The 18,568-nt window shown below is 43.4% G+C and overlaps 1 protein-coding gene and 1 long non-coding RNA gene across 23 annotated transcripts in view; one reads left to right on the forward strand and one right to left on the reverse strand.

Annotated features, from left to right (window-relative positions):
• LOC125946629 (uncharacterized) overlaps positions 1-12,944 on the forward strand; it is a 39,665-nt gene extending 26,721 nt beyond the window's left edge. For both annotated transcript variants that reach the window (XR_007467728.1, XR_007467729.1), the window contains exons 3-4: positions 12,714-12,788; positions 12,819-12,944. This is a non-coding gene — a long non-coding RNA (uncharacterized LOC125946629). The remainder of the gene's footprint in view (positions 1-12,713; positions 12,789-12,818) is intronic.
• LOC119457585 (protein sprint) overlaps positions 1-18,568 on the reverse strand; it is an 89,868-nt gene that overhangs the window by 53,419 nt on the left and 17,881 nt on the right. For 11 of the 21 annotated variants that reach the window (XR_007467723.1, XR_007467725.1, XR_007467726.1 and 8 more), the window contains exons 7-13: positions 11,581-13,187; positions 8,872-9,016; positions 8,723-8,795; positions 7,296-7,398; positions 3,521-3,610; positions 2,515-2,630; positions 1,079-1,154 (exon numbers count right to left, since the gene is read on the reverse strand). The exons of 4 other annotated variants lie outside the window; for them this stretch is intronic. Coding sequence is in view for 12 of the 17 variants with exons in the window: in XM_049670254.1 (XP_049526211.1) it covers positions 1,079-1,154; positions 2,515-2,630; positions 3,521-3,610; positions 7,296-7,398; positions 8,723-8,795; positions 8,872-9,016; positions 11,581-13,187 (2,210 nt within the window). In the remaining 5 variants the exon portion in view is untranslated. The remainder of the gene's footprint in view (positions 1-1,078; positions 1,155-2,514; positions 2,631-3,520; positions 3,611-7,295; positions 7,399-8,722; positions 8,796-8,871; positions 9,017-11,580; positions 13,188-18,568) is intronic. 6 more of the 21 variants (XM_049670250.1, XM_049670251.1, XM_049670248.1 and 3 more) reach the window with 6 other exon arrangements.

Genomic DNA, 18,568 nt, shown 5'->3' on the forward strand with positions numbered 1-18,568 from the left:
GTTCACTCTGCTGTAGCGCTGCAGTGTTGCTGACCTACAGCAATTTATACAGTTTTGTTCTAATTTCTAACTCGAGGGTTCCGTTTTCAGCAACCCTACTCTGGGACCCTCGTTTGCATACATGCATTATGCAATTTCTGTTATTATAAATAAACTCACTCAAAAACCACACACAGAGCTACATTAAAGATACCCCCTTTGCTAGGCCAGTAGGTGGTATAGGGGCAATCTAATTGCATTTATGCCTGGGTACATGGACTTCATTGAGCTGTCATAAGACAAGCTTTTCATCCATGTTCCCTGCATTTCTCTTGTACGGAATGCAGAAATAAAAATGAATGAATGAATGAATCATTTATTCATTAATTTATTTATTCAATACTGCAAACCTTGTACAGGTCCAAGCAGGGTGAGTAAAAAGGTAAAGAAAGCAAATACAACAGAGTTAATAACGTTTCAAAAACATCAAATTGAGGAGACATAAAATTGAGGCGAAAGGCAATAAAGAATCATTCCCAACATTTTCAACACTTTATCATTGATGCACTGATGTTTAAGCTATAGAATGTCACTTGCCTCAGCTTCCTATTTCTTCTCGTTCCAGAGTAATCGAGCAATCCATGGCATCTAGTGGTGGTGTCCGGGTGAAACAGTGGGCTGTAGTTGAATTTATGACTGCGGAAGGTTGTGGCTTGTGTGGAGATTTGATGCAGATGGAATTTGGTCTTTCACAGTCCTTGCCCACCTCCGCACAGTGCCGACGTCAACACGGGCATCCCCGTAAGCTGCAGTCAGACAGAGATGAATGTTGATGGGCGCACAACCTTCTGCAGTCAGAAATTCAATTACAGCCGGCTGTTTCAACCGGACGCCACCACTGGATGCCATGGATTGCTCGATTACTCTGCAACGAGAAGAGGTAGGAAGGTGAGGCAAGTGACATTCTATAGCTTAAGCATCAATGCACTAATGATAAAGAGTTCAAAATGTTTGCAGTACTATTGGCAAAGTAGTGGGCTTGGAGGCATTACTTTCTGAATCGCCCTCATATTTCAGACAAAGTTAACAACTTGAATACCTTTATTCCAAGCTCCTGAGGTGTTTTGGTGCGGGCATACTTCATGCTGTCCGAAAGCAGCTTCAACGCACCAGACCTGGAAGAATGGCAGCACCGGAAAAAGATGCCTTCTGGTGAGAATGAGTATGTCACCAGAAACACTACAAACAGCTGGACAGTGTAACTTTATCTGAAAAGCCATTCGTAAGCGTTCACCTACATGCAACACAGCAATGAAGAATGGGATGGCACTTCCTTCTCAACACACAACCTTATGCTATAGTGAACACAGCATGGCCCAATGCTTGCTAAATGAATTAAGAAGACTTGCTGAGGGCCTAGTTGCTGTGTACTTGACATAGTAAGAAAGCACAAAAAGACACATTACAACATAAAAGAAACAAAACACACAGTTTATAGATGCTACCAGTCCCGGAAAAGGTGCACTTGCTGTCACATCTGGAGTGAAGGATCCTGCAGATGTGCGATGGGCGCATTTTGCCGAAAAGAATAAATAGATCTGTTAGAATAACATGATTGGAACTTGAACATACACTTTTAGAGCTACCCTTAAAGCCTCCCTCTTGTTTAAAATTTTAAGATGGCTGAAAAAGTTCTACTAATAAATTATTAGATAGCACTTTTCAGTACTCAAAACGGTACTGCAACGGTGGGATGGCAGCTGGGCTGCAGCTCCTGCTGTACAATTTTAACATCGCAGGAGGGACACAGTAGTCAAAGCATGTCAGGCAAGATATCTGACTCCCTTCTTGAAAGCTTTAGTTTTTTTGTTTTAAAATATCAGCACTGAATGCAGGCATGAAAGAGACAAAGGCCTGCTTTCTACCTCCTAGTACTACAATGCATCTTGCATCTTTTATGTAGGCAAGCCAAGAAATGGACAAACTTCACAGTGCCATCTTTTAATGCTACTAACAGGGCACTTGACTATTGAAAAACTTTCGGCACACACAAAATTCAGGAAAAAAAAAAAAAAGCCAATAAATTTATTTACCTTAGGACTAAACTGTGCAATCACCACATGTGTGTAATCACCATACGTGTAATCACCATAATGCAAAAGTACCTTCTTATTCCCAGTTGCGAAGCGAAGCCAGGAAAAAAATCCAGCTTTTCATGGCTTGCATTCCCCGAAAACACTAGTGGTTGGCACCATTTTGGTTTGTCAAACCTTATTCATTCAGCCTGTTTGGCTAAACTGTACTGTCAAACAGTCTGCTAGATAACCTTTGTGAGAAGTAGTGAACTGAACGAGTTGGTATTGCTTCATTATAAGAATGTGCACCTTGGGTGAACATTAAAGAGCACCAGGTGGTTGAAATTAATTCAAAGCCCCTTTGCCCCACACCCCCACATGGCCCCTCTTATAGACTGCGAGTACTTCTGGTTGTTAAACCGCATAATTAAATTCTCAATAATAAAAACAGTGCACTCACTGTGTGTATTGCTTGACAAAAAGCTGGTACAGGTATCGCCGCAGAGGCTTGATGACCAGGCGATGCAGCGACACTTCGATGATTGCATCAATGTTCATGAACTCATCTGGTTTCAGCTAGAAGAAAAAGCATCGGCAAAGGTTCACTCCACAACATAGTACCATGCTCATTCCACCACGAATCCAATCATGTCAATGCTGCTGGAGACTTCCAGTAGCTGCAGTTTTTCGTGGGCTGGGCAGCAACTATTGTTTGATCAGCTTTAACTGTCAAACAACACTGCCTTTGACTTTTGTTAATTTACTTTTCTGAATATCTTACAACAAAAATAAATCAAGCTCCTGAAGCTTTTTACAGCATGTTCATCATAACACGAACAAAGCCAGCAAAGTAAGCAACATGGCTAGTACCTGTGCAATCAACTTCTGCAATACTAGTGCCTACACACATACTACACATACTAAAGCATGTGTGAATTTTCTTCACTAGCAAGTGGCTTTGCAACAGACATGACTTGCGGTTGGTAGCACTAGCACCTTTCTAGCTTCAACAGGCACTTCGAGGTGCTGAGATCAAGCATACATTTGTGTCAGTGACAGTGTTTGTATGCCGTATGCTGTTCAATGTCCTTGAAGAATTCCGGCTGGGTTAACGCTACTGCATGGGGAATAACAGCACCCTTGTTGTTATTTGGCACTGAATTAAAAAAAAAAAAAGGTTTTGGCAAATATGTTTTTAAGGGCTGTCGCTCTTGAAATGTTGATTTTCACATATGTATTTTTTTTTTTTTTTTTACATAAGGACACATGTCTCCCCTTAAATACACTTGCCATTTTTCCAGTACTCAAAAAACACTGCAACAGCAGAACAGAATTAGTTAATAGGCAGTTGCAGCAATTTGTCATTAAGTTCACACGGCAGAGACAGAAGTGGCTTATTGCATAACCCCTCAGTAACGTCTACACAAGTTCAAGACTGACTGGCACAAGCTTTGTACAGGACTTACCTTGGACTGTTCTTCTTGCACCAGTTGCTCGAACTGGCCTTCTCCATGCTTGAGCAGATAGTTCTTCATGCCACTCATGAACTGCCGGATCTGCAAGAAAACATAGTCAACAGGCACATTTGGTATCCGGTTTCTACAAAAAAAAAAACCAAAAAAACAAGCTCATTGCATTACTAGACATATATTTAACGCTGTAATGTCCAAACACAGTTTCACATTAATAAATATTAGAACAACTTATTTGCCTTTATCTTCTGGCCATAAAGAGTACATTTATGAAAAAAGAAAGTTACGCGAGTTAAAACTGAATTAGTATGGAATTAATTAATTTATAATCAGCTTAGTGAAATTTTCACAACCTAGAACTCGCTCCAGCATGTAAATACCACAACTATAGGCTATGCGTTGGGTTTCCCATGCTTAAAACCCAACTTTGAAGTATCAAACTCAGTGTAGCATATATGATAGGCTGGGCATATCAAGGTTACTTTTTTTTTCCCCCTTTGAAGCCCAGTTTAGATATTTATACAATAGACCTTCATGCAACTAGCTTCAGAAGTGCTGCCTATCTCTGCACAAAGCTCATCCCTCAGCACAAAAGTTTATAGGAGGTAGCACAACATTTTTGTTCAGATTTGATCATCGTTGTCATCTTTGTATACCTCCCGCTGCTTTCACATGTCCTTTAGTAGCCTGCCAGAACACTTACAGTAGATTTTGAATCCAATATTAAATCGAATCAAGAAAAAAAGCCAAGTATTGAAACGAATATCAAATATTAAGAAACTTAATAACACAAACATTTTGTGCAAAAATTACGGTGGTGCACAAGCTCAGGAGGCTACTCACATTATGTAACAAGAATCTTGCTAGCTATCAGAAACTTAGGTAACTAGGAATTCCAGATGTATAAGATGCTCTTACTCTTATTAAAAGGAACATCAAATTAGTACGCAAGCACTGATAACAATTCAGGTCGTATAAAAAATGGTCTGGAAAGTATGTTGAATAGAATCAAGTGCTTTTCCCCCATGTGAAGCTGAAGCGATAGCGAAGTTGTTGTAAATACCAATGAGGTTTTCAATTTAATAGTGGGCCATACTGTGCTTTTGCTTTCTGTTTTCTTCCATAAAACAGGAGGTTTCTTCCATCTTATGGTAGGTGGTTTCTGTAGGTTATCGTCAGCTCGTTAAGGCCAATGTGCGTGACAGACAAAAGCAGGGAATGCGCATCATGTGACTCGGGAACACTCCGCGTGGTCATTGGTGCCGCATGAGTCAACTGCGGCTGGCACCGGTGATAAGAAGTTCTCAGTTCGGGAGGCAAGGTTACACGATGCCTCCCCCCCAACTCTCCCTTTTTTTTTTCTGTTTTCCGCGTCCATCTGCCGTCCGTGTAAATGCGTCTGCAGCCGGATGTCAGCAGGCTAGTCACATGACATTTTAAAGCTCGCTATGCAAATCCAACACTAGTCTTGTGATGGGTCGATCGAACGCATGAAAAGAGACCAATGTTCACGTAGAGAAAGAGGGACCACCATACAGTGTTCCTCAAAGGTGGCGGCCGTGAATTGAACGGTCATCTTGTACACTTGCCTTCGTTGGCGAGGCAGTATGTTGGCTTTCTGAGGGTCGTGTGACCACTGCGACTATATCTGCTGTTGATTTGGTATGAAACTGTAACTCTAGTTGCGGACACCTGATGACGCAGCTTCGATTAAGCGTAACAGGTTAGGCAGCAGTGTGGCCTAATGGTGTGCCCGTGACGAAAATTCGCCAACAGCCAATGTTATAACAGACTGCAAACCATCGCAGAAAGCTAGTACCTAATATGTACCAACGGGTGGTTAATCAGTGATCGGTCGCGACATCATGCGTAAGGGTTTGATTGATGGCCGATTGTAGCAGCGTTTGGGTCCACGGGCGACCAGCTGGCAACTACCGTCAGCATGCCTGCCAAGTTGGTCTGCCTGTTCTTCAAGCTCCAAACTGCACAAATCTGTGTGCATGAACACTGAACACGCGTATCCGATACAATCAGCATGCCTTCCTGTGGTTAATCAGCCCAATCATCGTAGATGCTTCTGTGCTTTCCATATGTGCTGTTTTTGTTGTTCGCTTTGTGTATCGTTTATCGTCACGATCAGCCCGGTTGACCAATAGAGATAGTGGCGCCGTGGGAATGCTGCACACGTCAAGGCATCTACCACGGCCAGGTCATTCGCCGAATATTCTAAGAACATTTTTTCAAAAAGTCAAATTCAAACTATTCTGCTCGCAAATCGAATTATCCGAACATTCACTATTCGATTTGAAATCGAATATTTGAGTATTCGCAAACCCCTACTAAAATGTCCCTTCATCAGGCCGCACCAGAAATTTTGCTTATAAACTACGAGTTGTAAATGACCATCCAAGGAGTGTTCTACCACAATAATTTTTCAGATTGGTTCATTAGTGGTTGAAATGTTGAGAAGCGGCCTGGAGGTGAGCTACCCTCCCTAAAACAGGTTATCTCTCTCCCACTGCCTCACACAGCCTCCGCAAGCGAGATTCCTTCCTTGCGTTTTCCCATATCAGAGTCGAGAGGTTACATCACATTGACACCAGGAGGCCCGCAAACTTTATATCTGTTGCTTTGTTGCTGTACGGTTAATTTCCAGTGGCGGTTTCTTGCATGCGAAACCCAAACCTTTCCCAAGTGAATGTTTGCAGTGGCAGTGCCCTGCGAATGCACAGCGCATCTAATGCTCAATGGTCACGTTTCTGTGCTTGCCTGAGTTGTGTAAGCTGATGCAACAAGGGACGTTAGGACAAATTAAAAAAAGTTAATTCAAATTAATTCAGAGGTCAAACTGCTTTATTTTCCAATGCTTGGCTGCTTGCATGAGCATGTGAGGGAATGACCAGATGACAAGGAAGTTTGTCACTCTTTGCTACAGCACAGACAAAAACGAAAAGGACTCGTAGACATTCGGTTTATAGGTTTTGTATTTCTCTAAAACTTTAAATTGTGTAATAAAACAATCATAAGTAAATAACTACTGCAACATTGAACAATTTACCAAGGTAACTTGTCATGACCAACTGCATTGTGGGCAGTGTGTTGACGTAGAAGCAGTTAGGCGCATTAAATCGACTCTCAGGCAGGAGGCGGGCCTTCCTCGAGAGACAGGGTGCACAGGCTTTCGTTTGAAATTTCAGCTGTTTTCGCAGCATATAGCAATGTAATACTTTGCACACACAATCATCAGCACACGATCTACACACTGCACTTGCCTGTTTACAATGCCCAAATTGGCGACGGGCCCATTAGGTGTCACTTACTTTATACCTATTATAGCCCCTTACTGAAGTACATTGCAAGCTTAATGAGAAAAACAAATGCAAATAACATGGCAATGCAAAATCTTACATTCATACACAATTGCAAATTGCCACCTGAAGTGATCCCAACCATAGGTCATCAATTATGCATGGTAAACATGTACAGAGAGGTCCACTGTTAAATGGAACACTTGAGTGCAGAGCATATCCGGATTTTCCTCTCTTGCAAGAGTACAATCACCTAGATTTGCAGCACATAACTAGTAATTAATAGCTCCGACACCTTCCAACACACCTGTGCAGTGCACTGACATTGCTTCCACAGCCACTTGCAGCTGGGGCACCAGCAATGCGAGAGCTACACATTTGAGTGTTCCGTTTAACAGTGGACTGGACTGTACCTGACACAATCTAGCATAACAAAGAAAGGGCCAACAGGAGATGCTCACATTTCGCATGACCACAGCAGGAGATGTTTCACTGCTCTCGCGTGTGCACTGGATGAAGTTCTCTATTGTCATGGCAAAGGTTGTGTTCCTTTCTTGCACCAATCTAAGAAAAGAATGGCATATTCAGCATGAATTTGGGCAGGCATTATCATGGCAACACATAAATGACTTTGAGTACAAGAGAAATCAGTTTCTTGGAAGGCGCACCTTAGATTGGAGGCACAAAGATTCTTTTCTCGTTTTTATGGGGGGGACCACATTTTGAAAATTTGCAGGTCACCTTTTCTGCATTTCGTTCATAGCCTTCTGATTTGGTCTTAGTCTTCTTATCAGCTCTTGACGATGAAATTTGTACTCATGGTTGGGGCTGTGCACACTACATATTGTTGCTGTGTTGTTCCGCACTTCAGAAAGCTCCACATTTCTTATGAATGTTGAAAATAAAATGTAATCATTAGTAACACAAAAAAGTTTCCTAATGTAACACCTTTCAGGCTGTCTTTAGGTGCAGAAAGAGTGGAATATACAGTGTCGGACAAAAAATATATATATATTCTGCATTTTCAGTCTTCGGAACTAAACCACTCAAACTTTGCACTGCATCATCCTAGTCCACTAGCCTCAGGCATCACACAGCCTACCTAATATGCACAAAGCCTGTATATTTGAAGAATAAACATCAAGAAAACCACATGCATCGATCAGCATATAGCAAACGCGCAAGCAAAAGAAATCCATTGATGGTAACCAGAGATGCTAGCCTAGCGACAAGCTTGGCATGCTACTCCAGGTGCCGTAGATAATGAAGGATGAAAGAATTTGAAAAAATTTAAAACACGTACATGCAAAACACACAACACAGAAACGAAAGAATGTAGGCGATAATGAGAACCAAGAAATTAACGAAGTTGTATGTGGTGCAGTAGGCAGTGATAATAAACAGTATGTCATTAATAATTTCTCCTGGTAGCAAACTACGCATTCTGTAGGACAACATTAAAGAAAAACAAGAAACTGACACCTTTTTAAACATAGCCAACAATTTTTTTCACAAAAAACAATATTTTGTAGTTTTGTTCACTACTGCAACTCCCTCAAGGATAAGCATGACTCATGGAAAGACTCTCAACAGCATATTTTGCTCAGCACCAAGCTATAATTACTTTTGCCTAAATGTGCGTATCTTTTCATGGAACAACCGTTTTGTTGACTTCGATCAAACTTCTAAAATTTTAAGAGAGGTTCACGTTCAATAGCTAAGGCAAGCAGAGTAGTCACGGAATACTTTGTCATCGAGAACTTTCAATGCAGAATAGCCATTAAAGTCTTTACACAATTGGGTGCTTTGCTAAACTCGTTCAAGCAATGAGAACGCTTCACACACCCATACAGCCTGCTCAAACTGCATAGATCCAGAGTCAACTTACTTGAATATATAACTCTTAACATCGGCGCCCACTGTTGAGTCCCTCTTGTACAGACCTCCCAATTTCCTCGAAGCTACAAGACAAGGGACAAGATTACAAACACGTTGGACAGCCAAGTGTTATGCCAGTGTAATGCTTCAAATACTGACCTAGAAGCATATCCAGATGTTCCTGAAAACCACTTGACCGCTTATGCTCCAATGCCAGGGTCGGACACTCGGAAAGAAGCAAGTCCTCACCACTGACTGCCGAGGCTGTCTCAAAGGAGTCGGTGGACATCTTTGACTCTTCAGCCTGGAAGAACAGTGGCAACCCTTTTGCAATGTGACTCAGGCATGTCACTGCTACGAAGGAACACAGATTTTCCCTTAATCTTTTACCTTCAATGACCAGAAGAGCAAAAAGAAAAAGCAAGAATCAGTGAAGGTTACGCTCTAGTTCCTACACAATTTTCTTTTGTAACGAATACATGAAGAGGACCAATAAGTTCAGAGCAAGAAACGCTTAATTTTCCAGAACTGATAATAAATATAGTAAACAAACTGCATTCTTGATTTTTGAGCCCAATTAGGAATTTATTACCAGCCATCGTACCATCCAGGTCGTGAAAGTTTGTTTCAATGTGCAGCAGTCACCCCATCTTCAAAAGCTTCAGGTTTAGGATCACCTTCTGCACTAACACTTATAAAATTTTGCACCTGAAGGCACTCGGTATAACTGAAACTAGAGGGGGGGGGGGGGGGGGGGGGAATGCCTTTTCATCATACTGAAAAAAAAAAAAAAAAAAGCTGTTAGCTGTGCAGCTAGAATTGAATGAATGAATGTTTTATTTGACGGGATATCACTTTGGCCTAATACGAAGTATGGGAATGGAGAAAGTCTGTTGGGAGTGCAAGGCATGATGCGAGGAGCAGGATCTACCCGACCGGTGCAAAAGCCCAGATTTCCTGGCAAAAGCTGAAAGAGACTCCAGACTGTGCATAAAATTCGTCCTTCTAAACTAACTCAGCATTTTTCAATGCACTTGGCCAGACACGAGCCATTCCTAAGGATTCGACAAATAAGAAACAGCTGAGCATAAATACACAAGAAACAGTATAATTATGTCTGCCAATTTTTGGCCCCCTGAACCAGACAAGGCCTACTTTGATGCATTTAGGGAACGAAAGTGAAAATACATTGTTGAAACTTCTGGTAGGTACTAGATAATTACCCAATAGCCAAGTTCAACACACTGCCAGCCTTTGTTAGTGCAAAGACACCACAACACGGCACAAGAGCACTGTCCAGAGCTTCTTCACATATTCCGCTTCCTCTCATTCTGTGATTGGGCACACAATGCCACATAATTGAACCAGACGACTGCACACCTTACAGTGGCTACATGTTTTGGCAACAATGGAAAAGTCGGGCAGTGAATCCTTCACACAGTGGCCACACAAACCTGTACAATTAACACTAAACCTTTTAACAAATGAGGTTTTTCATTATGCAACCTTTAAGGAGATTTAAGCGTGTCAAAACATTGTGGCTCGACGTGCCATTTATGTTACACTGATTTTTATATAATCACAAGAAACTTAACACCTACCCTATAGCACATGCCCCAGCACATGAGCGTGCTTTGCAAATGTGAACAGTGCAGCAAACAAATGATTAATTAATTAAATACTACACTAAATACATTTTTACTCAAATAACATTTCATTCTTATTTTGTTAAAGGGAAACTGAGACATCCACCCAAATGTAGCAATTTGTTACAATGGAAACCCAACCGGGTTCCTCGAAAGAAAGCCTCGCAGTTGAAGAAAAATTCGTCCTGGTCCGGGACTCGAACCCGGGACCACCGCCTTTCCGGGGCAGCCGCTCTACCATCTGAGGTAACCAGGCGGCTAGCAGATGGCAGGGCGAAGTCGAATTTGTCGACAACTCGAAGCAAAGGCAAGTGTTTGATGTTATAGTTCAGCGGAAATCCGCTAGGTGGAGATAAGTAATTAAAAGGAAACTGAGACATCCACCCAAATGTAGCAATTTGCTACAATGAACTATAACATCAAATTCTTATTTTGTACAAATGGCCAGAAATAAAGGTGAGCAAGTTCTAATTTTCCTTGATAGGGGAACTGTGTTTGGGTCTTACTGGGTGAAGAGATGAAAGCTTGAATTTCTAACCACAAGACATTGCCAGCTGCCATTAGACTGGCCAAAAGTCAATCGCTACTGATAGGCAGAAAACAGTGAAGCGAGAGTTTCATTGAGAGACTAATCGTAGTTAAGCCTACAAGCAAAGCCACAAAGACACAAGGGACAGGGGTGGGTTAGAAACAGGCAACAACATAGATGAATAACGAGTGCATAGCACACAATGTGAGCGATTCCGAGACTGATCCCTCTTTCTTCAACCTAAATAACATCTCAAACATACAAAACTAATTTCTCACTACACATAAACCCTTGCTTTTTACCCATAACATTGCTGTGATCCCATTTCCCATACAGAAAACTGCAAGGTGACACAGCTGTAGCTGCAGTGCCTCGAGGACAAATATTTATTTTTGTCTTTGTAAAATAAAGGCCCTTTGCTCACACAATGCATGAGCTGGAGGAGCTGAAAGTCGTTGGCATTACCATGTGTGGCTAACTGCTTCTATAAACAATAGGACACACTCACTCACTCAATAGGTTTCATTGACAACTGCCTCATTTTCTAGGCTTAGATATAAGCAAGTTCTTGCAATATGTTTGAACATAATGTGTTCAAACATATTAAAAAATATAGGCAAAGGTGACTAAAATTTAAAATGCTTGCATTTGGTGCACTACAAAAAAGTGGCAGCTCCATGCCAGATCTCTGACCTTGCTTTCCGGGGCATCCGGGGAAGACTCCACCAATCGTAGAAGCCTTTCCCATCGCAGGCTGTCCCAAGGTTCACAGAACTCTGTTAATGCATCGTCTTCACCATGGTTGTTCTTGCTGCTGCCATCAGTAGCCACACTCTCAGCTACCGACACCGCATCAAGGTTGTCATAACGCGATGCTCTCAGCACGTTGCCTTCTGTCAATGTAGGGGCTGGAGGCACTCTCAAGTCCGGCATGGAGATGCCAATGATCTCTTCCACTGTAGACACATTTTCCTCAAGCCCGCCAACGTCAGAGTCGTCTACGTCCTCAGTGGGAAACTTTAGGTCTCCAGCAGTACTGTCATTATCCTCATCCTCACTTGACACAAGCCATTTCCAAGAGGGGTCTACCGACCAAGACCGGCCACAACGACTTGGAGGTCCATCACCTGAGTTATCATGCAAAGCTGGCGCAGACACTGCCAACAAGTGGTCCGAAGTGCATGAGTTTGTATCGTCAAATGTGGTGGTCAGGTCAGAAGAACGTTGCGTACTGCTTCGCAAAGAGTGAACATTAGGTTCCGAATGCCGCATCAAGGGTCGTTCTCGATGTACTGCTGCAGATGGTGACACCTCATCAATCTGCAGTGGTTCAACTGCAGATGACACTACAAGGAACAGCGAGTCCACCGGTTCACTATAGAAAGGGCTAGAAAACTGGCCTTGCTGGGCTTTATCCTTAACCATGCCGGGCATAGAACGAGACAAGCTTCGTATCTGTCCAGCAACATCGATTCCCTCGGGCAAGGAGCCACCGTGTACTTCTGTCTGCGTGGACTGGCACACAAGACCTTCTGGCTTAAATGTGGAGAGTACAGGAGCAGGACTGTCGCTCCCACGCCCATTGGTTGTGCCCCAAATGTCCTCGTAGTCACTGATTTTGTCTGCGAGACTGCTGGAGTAGTAAGTTTCAGGTGAAGACTCTGGGAGTTTCCGCCGCCTACGTGGTGATGGCTTCATGAGGCACCGAGGCTTTTCCTCCTCTGCTGGAGGAGACTGCTTGTTCTTGTTGGGCGCAGACTTTAGAGGTGCAGATTTGCAAGGTTCAGCTTGGCTGGGTGCAGCCTTGCTAGGTGCAATCTTGCTAGGTGCAGTCTTGCTAGGTGCAGTCTTGCTAGGTGCAGTCTTGCTAGGTGCAGTCTTGCTAGGTGCAGTCTTGCTAGGTGCAGTCTTGCTAGGTGAAGTCTTGCTAGGTGCAGTCTTGCTAGGTGCAGTCTTGCTAGGTTCACTTTGAGTTAAGTCCACACCTACATAAAATGCTGACCTGCCAGCCACTTCGGACACAAGGCCAGCCTCACTTTCTGCAGGTGGGGAAGGGGGATCAGGCACTTGAGTTGCAAGTTCACCAATGTCAGCTGTGGAACTCTGAAGTGCTAGGAAGTTTGGCCTCACTGCAGCCACAGGAGAGGTGACCACTGGGTTGGCAGGCGTGGTCTTCTTAAAACTTGACACATGGACATTAGCATTATGGTCTGGGTTGGGAGACGCCTGAGAAGAGGCACAGGACGTGCTGGACCCCACACTTGACGGAGCAGACTTGAGCAAGCTTGACACCCACAACTCTGAAAACACACAAATGAGAACAATTACTATGTTGATCAAGAGCACTTGGAAAGCACGTCAATAAACAGCAATGTCAAAATTCGTTCATCCTGATCATGCAGGTTTTTGCCCGCATCATCGCCGACCTGCTCGTGTCTGCCTTTTTTGGCAACCTCGTCTACCACTTCGGGAAACTTTGATGATGATGATGATGATGTATGGTGCTTAATGGCGCAAGGGCCAGGTATGGCCAAAGAGCGCCAGGCCAGTGTGTTTGTGTCTGCTGCCAATGGAAGCGAACCTTGCATTTGCCTCCTCCCTGTATCCCATGCTTCAGGACATTTGGCGGCGCCTCCACTACCGCTGTGGATCATAGAAACCTATCCAGCTGCCGTATCGCCGTCGACAACATCTTATGTGCAACCTATAAAGCAGCAACCGCCATCCACCGCGCACTGTGGGCTTCGCGGCTGTGCCACTACACCGACCACTACCCCATTCATCATGATCATGCAGGTTAGTAGTTTGTATCAAACTCCTGCTAAAAAAATCCAGTGATTATTTTTGGTGCAGCTGCCAAGTCCACAGTATTGCCTTTTACTTATTCCTGAATGTATTGATGTCATACGCGCCTTGCTACTGCTATCAGGGGACGTAGAGACAAACCCCGGTCCTGAAAAAGCTGTCCTCGACGAACTGAGAAAGGTGTCTGCTGGCCAGGCCACACTAATGTCCGAGATGCAGAACCTCAAAACCCAGCTAACGAGCACAAACCAGACTATTGCTAATCTAAGCACCCGCCTCACAGACTTAGAAAATCATTGGAAAAATCTTTTAGCTCTCCGAACAGAAGTTGACGCCATTAGCACGAAGACTGGTCAACTAACCCATCGTACGTGCAATATTGATGAGCGCTTTGACGACCTCGAGAACTTGTGCAACAACCTAATATTCTACGGCTTTCCTGACACTAACCCGAAGGAAACATACATTCAATCGGAACAAATAATCATTAGCCACTGTCTTGAAAGCTTTGGTCTTACAGTCGAGCCCAAAGATATAGAGCTTGTGCATCGCCTAGGGCGTTACACCACTAACCGCCAACGACCTATCATAGTGAAGCTTTCATCCTTCAAAACTAAAGAATCTATCCTTTCGAATGGCCCAAAACTAAAAGGCACAAACTTCAGCATTGGCGAAGATTTCACGCGTCCAGTTCGAACTCCACGAAACAGCTTATTACCTTTGCTAGGAGAATCCGTACCATTTTCATTACGTTTCAAAACATTACATATTGGAGCCCAGCGATATATCTTTGACAGTGCAGCAGGAATCGTCAGAGCCGTATCGTAGGGATCATGTCACCGTCAGCAACCACGCCATCAGCACCATAAATGCACAAGAGCGAATCTTTCATTTTCTATACTCATGTGACAGGCATGCATACTAAAATTGCATGCATGCATATACTCATGTGACAGGCATACTAACATTCATAGTTTTCTTCCGAAAAGTGTGCTCCTGTCTAGTCTAGTACAATCATCCGGCAGTAGTGTACTGATACTAACAGAAACATGGCTCACTGACGACATTTCAGATACGGAGGCACTGGCTGACTTTCCGAACTTTAACATTTTTCGCCACGACCACAAAAATGCACGTGATGGGGGGCATACTCATCGCCACTAACAAAGAACTATCATGCCCTCTAATCAGTACATCTTCGCAACTGGAATCAATATGGGTAATGTGCCGTGCCCCTCCCGAAGCAATAATACCCGGGGTATGCTTCAGGCCCCCTCAAACTGATCCTGATTCCACCCGCGAACTTAACGAAATATTATCCCAGCTTACTAAAAAACACCCCAATGCACATATCCTCCTTTATGGAGACTTCAGCTTCCCTAGCATTAATTGGCTCAATCAGGCCTCACCAACTTCAGGAAATACTGAAGCACGGGAATTTGTCAATGTTTGCCTCAACTTTGACCTCATCCAACAAGTAACAGAACCGACGCACGTCACTATTGAATTCTCAAACATTTTAGACCTTGTACTAACAAATAGCGCCGAAATCAGCAATCACAAAGTCATTCATACCCCATTTAATTTTGCCCCTAAAACACACCCCATCTTCCGCAAAACAATTCACTTGTACGATAAGGCTAACTATGAGGCAATTAATAATGAATTATGAAATTTTCTGCCAGTTTTCGAATCCAATCTCAGTTCCTGTTCTCTCAATGACTAGTGCTTAAGGACAAAATTACTGACCTGACTAATAAATTCATCCCCATGGTGAGCTTTCATGCCAATAAAGACCATGGTTCTCTAAAAGCTTAAAAACACTCGAAAATAAAATAAAGCGCCTTTTTCGTACTGTGAAATGTGATGGAAGTCTCAGCACTTGGGGCAGGTACTACTCCGCTTATTATACTGCAATTCGAAAAATGAAAGACATTCTATCATAATGACTTACCTAAAATTCAAAAAACTAACCCTAGAAAATTTTGGGATCTCATAAACCCACAACTAACACATGACGTCACACTTACAAATGATAAAGACGAAATTGTAAGTGACGCTGTTTGTGCTGACACCTTCAACATTGCGTTTTCCTCCGTGTTCACTGAAGAAGCCGACTTGCCTCTTCCTACGCCACCTACTATGACACTACCAATGATGGCCCCTGATGCAATTTTTGTCGCTGGCATTTCATCACTCATTGACGAATTAAAACTTTCATCATCGGCGGGTGTCGACGATATTAACCCCAAGCTTTTAAAAAATACTAACGAAATTATTGCAGTGTACTTTTCGATGCTCTTCTCACTTTCACTCGAAACAGGAATTTTACCAGACGACTGGAAGGAAGGAAAAGTCATTCCAGTTAACAAATCAGGTAACAAACAATCTCCCCTGAATTACCGCCCCATTTCTCTAACAAGCGTCTCATGCAAAATCATGGAACATGTGATATCTCTCACATAATGTACTTCCTTGAGACTAACATTTTTTTCACCCTTCCCAGCACGGATTTCGTAATCTTTATCTTCTGAAACCCAACTTGCTACATTTCTTCATGATCTACATTCTAATCTCGACCATAACCTTCAGGCCAATGCAATCTTTCTCGACTTCGCAAAAGCATTCGAAACAGTACCACATAAACGCCTCCTACTAAAACTTTCCCAGCTGAACTTGCAGCCTAACCTTCTTGCATGGATCACAGCATTTCTCACCAACTGCTCCCAGTTTATCTCAATTAAAATAGCCGTTCCAGCTCTCTCCCAGTAACACCCGGCGTCCCCCAAGGATCTGTACTCGCACCCTTCTTGTTGCTCATATATATATATTAACGACCTGCCCGCACATGTATTGTTGGGACTCGGGTAGCGTTTAGGCCGGTGATCCTCAGCCAAAGGGATGAGTACGTCCGGGAGCAAGAGCGATAGAAAAAAGGGTTTATTTTACATATTTACAGTGGCTCCAAATATGGAAGCCCACTCCATGGGAGAGCACTTTGAAAGTCTCAGCTCACTACCTGTCTGAGCACATTTGAGAACACGTCAGGACACACCACTGCACTCAAGGTGTCTCCTTATAAAACATCAGTCTTCCCTAGTTGACCCAGCTAGGGAATCAGATGACCTTGATGCGACCAATCAGAGGGGTCGTATTGTTCACCGAACTCCGCCTCTAATGTTTCACCTTCGAAGCAAGGACGAGGAAATCCGGAAACAGGGGGTTGATACTCCTTCCACGAAAGTCGGTGACTTAGTTTCTTGCCCTCCACCGGTCATCTTGCCAGGGTCGGGAGAATGGCCTTCACGCTAATCCCCGCTTCTAACGAAGGGTGGCGGCTGTGGTCGGTCGCTTCTAAGTGAGCTTCTTTGTCCGAACGTCACTGCCGTTGTCGGGTCGCGTCGCCCAGACGGCGACGCTGATGAAAGGGGTGGCATCGGGGGAAGCACCCAAAGAATAGGCACTGCTGAGTTGGGGCGCTTGTTTGCCCGTCTCGTCGGTGTCTGGCACTGTCGCCGTCTGGGCGACGCTCATGAAAGGGCCTGCCTCGATGGGAAACAATCAAAGAATGCGCCCGGCCGATTCGGGACGCAACAGTATCCTCCCATGTCCGTTTATTTGCCGACGACTGCATCATCTATCGCACAATTACAAAGATTTCTGATCAAACTGCACTCCAGCATGACCTTAACCTTGTACAACAGTGGTATGATTTTCGTCTGTTGAAGCTTAATTCCACTAAATGCAAGCTCATTTCCTTTCAACGCAAGCATAATCCTTTATCATTCTCATACCTAATCTCTAACTCCATAGTCGAACAAGTTCAATTATACAACAAACACCTAGGCGTCACCTTATCCTCCGACCTTTCCTGGAACCCATACATCAGCAATATCATATCATCCGCGAACAGATCCCTCGGTTTTTGAAAGCGTCATTTGCGTCGTGCACCATCAGACATAAAACTTCTCGCGTACAAATCACTCATCAGATCGAAACTAGAATATCCAGTGCCCATCTGGAGCCCGCATCAGGTATAAACAAACGAACTAGAATCTGTACAAAATCGTGCGACTAGGTTCATTCATTCTTCATATTCATACGACAAGCATATCATCCCTAAAACGTGAAATTGATCTTGCTAATCTTTCTGTGCGTTGCCGCATCACAAGTCTATTTGTTTCACAAATTGTTTCACAATTGCCTCAATCAAGCACCGTATATCATCCCACCGGCGCGCATATCTCACCGTACGTCCCATCTTTGTTCAATTGCACGCACATGTGCTAGCACCACTATTTTTGCGGCCTCATTTTTTTTCGCACAGCAGTGGACTGGAATGGCCTTCCCCGTGACATTGCAGCCATCACGTGTTCATCAACCTGTGCGGACAACTTAACTGCATATTGTTTGTCATCAAGATCACTCTCTGTAACCTTTATTTGTAAACCTACCCCTTATGTAATACCCTCTAACCGGGGTCTTTAAGGTAATAATGTGAAGTGAAGATTAAGGCCAAATCCCATGAGAGTTATTTTGTGTGCGACAGCGACAAGCGACGAAACGGGCTGTCGCGCGAACAGATTACTACACTGACTTTTTCATTCATCTTGTATGTAGTGTTCAATACTTGTGTACATTTGGCAGGCTGAAATAAATATGTGTGTAGACCCTTAGCAGCTTCTATAAAAAAAAAAAAAGGAGTAAATATCTGCCACTGAGGTGATGCAGGGGTAATGTTTTCATCCTTATTTTTGCTCAATATTGGCAGCTGTAGTACAATGAATTCGAACACTCACAAAAAGTATTTAATAACTTTAACGGTACTTTCAAAATACCAACAAAACATAGCTGAAACAAAACAAATATCTGCACG

Source organism: Dermacentor silvarum, chromosome 7 (genome assembly GCF_013339745.2).
Source record: "Dermacentor silvarum isolate Dsil-2018 chromosome 7, BIME_Dsil_1.4, whole genome shotgun sequence".
NCBI classification, from domain to species: Eukaryota; Metazoa; Arthropoda; class Arachnida; order Ixodida; family Ixodidae; genus Dermacentor; species Dermacentor silvarum.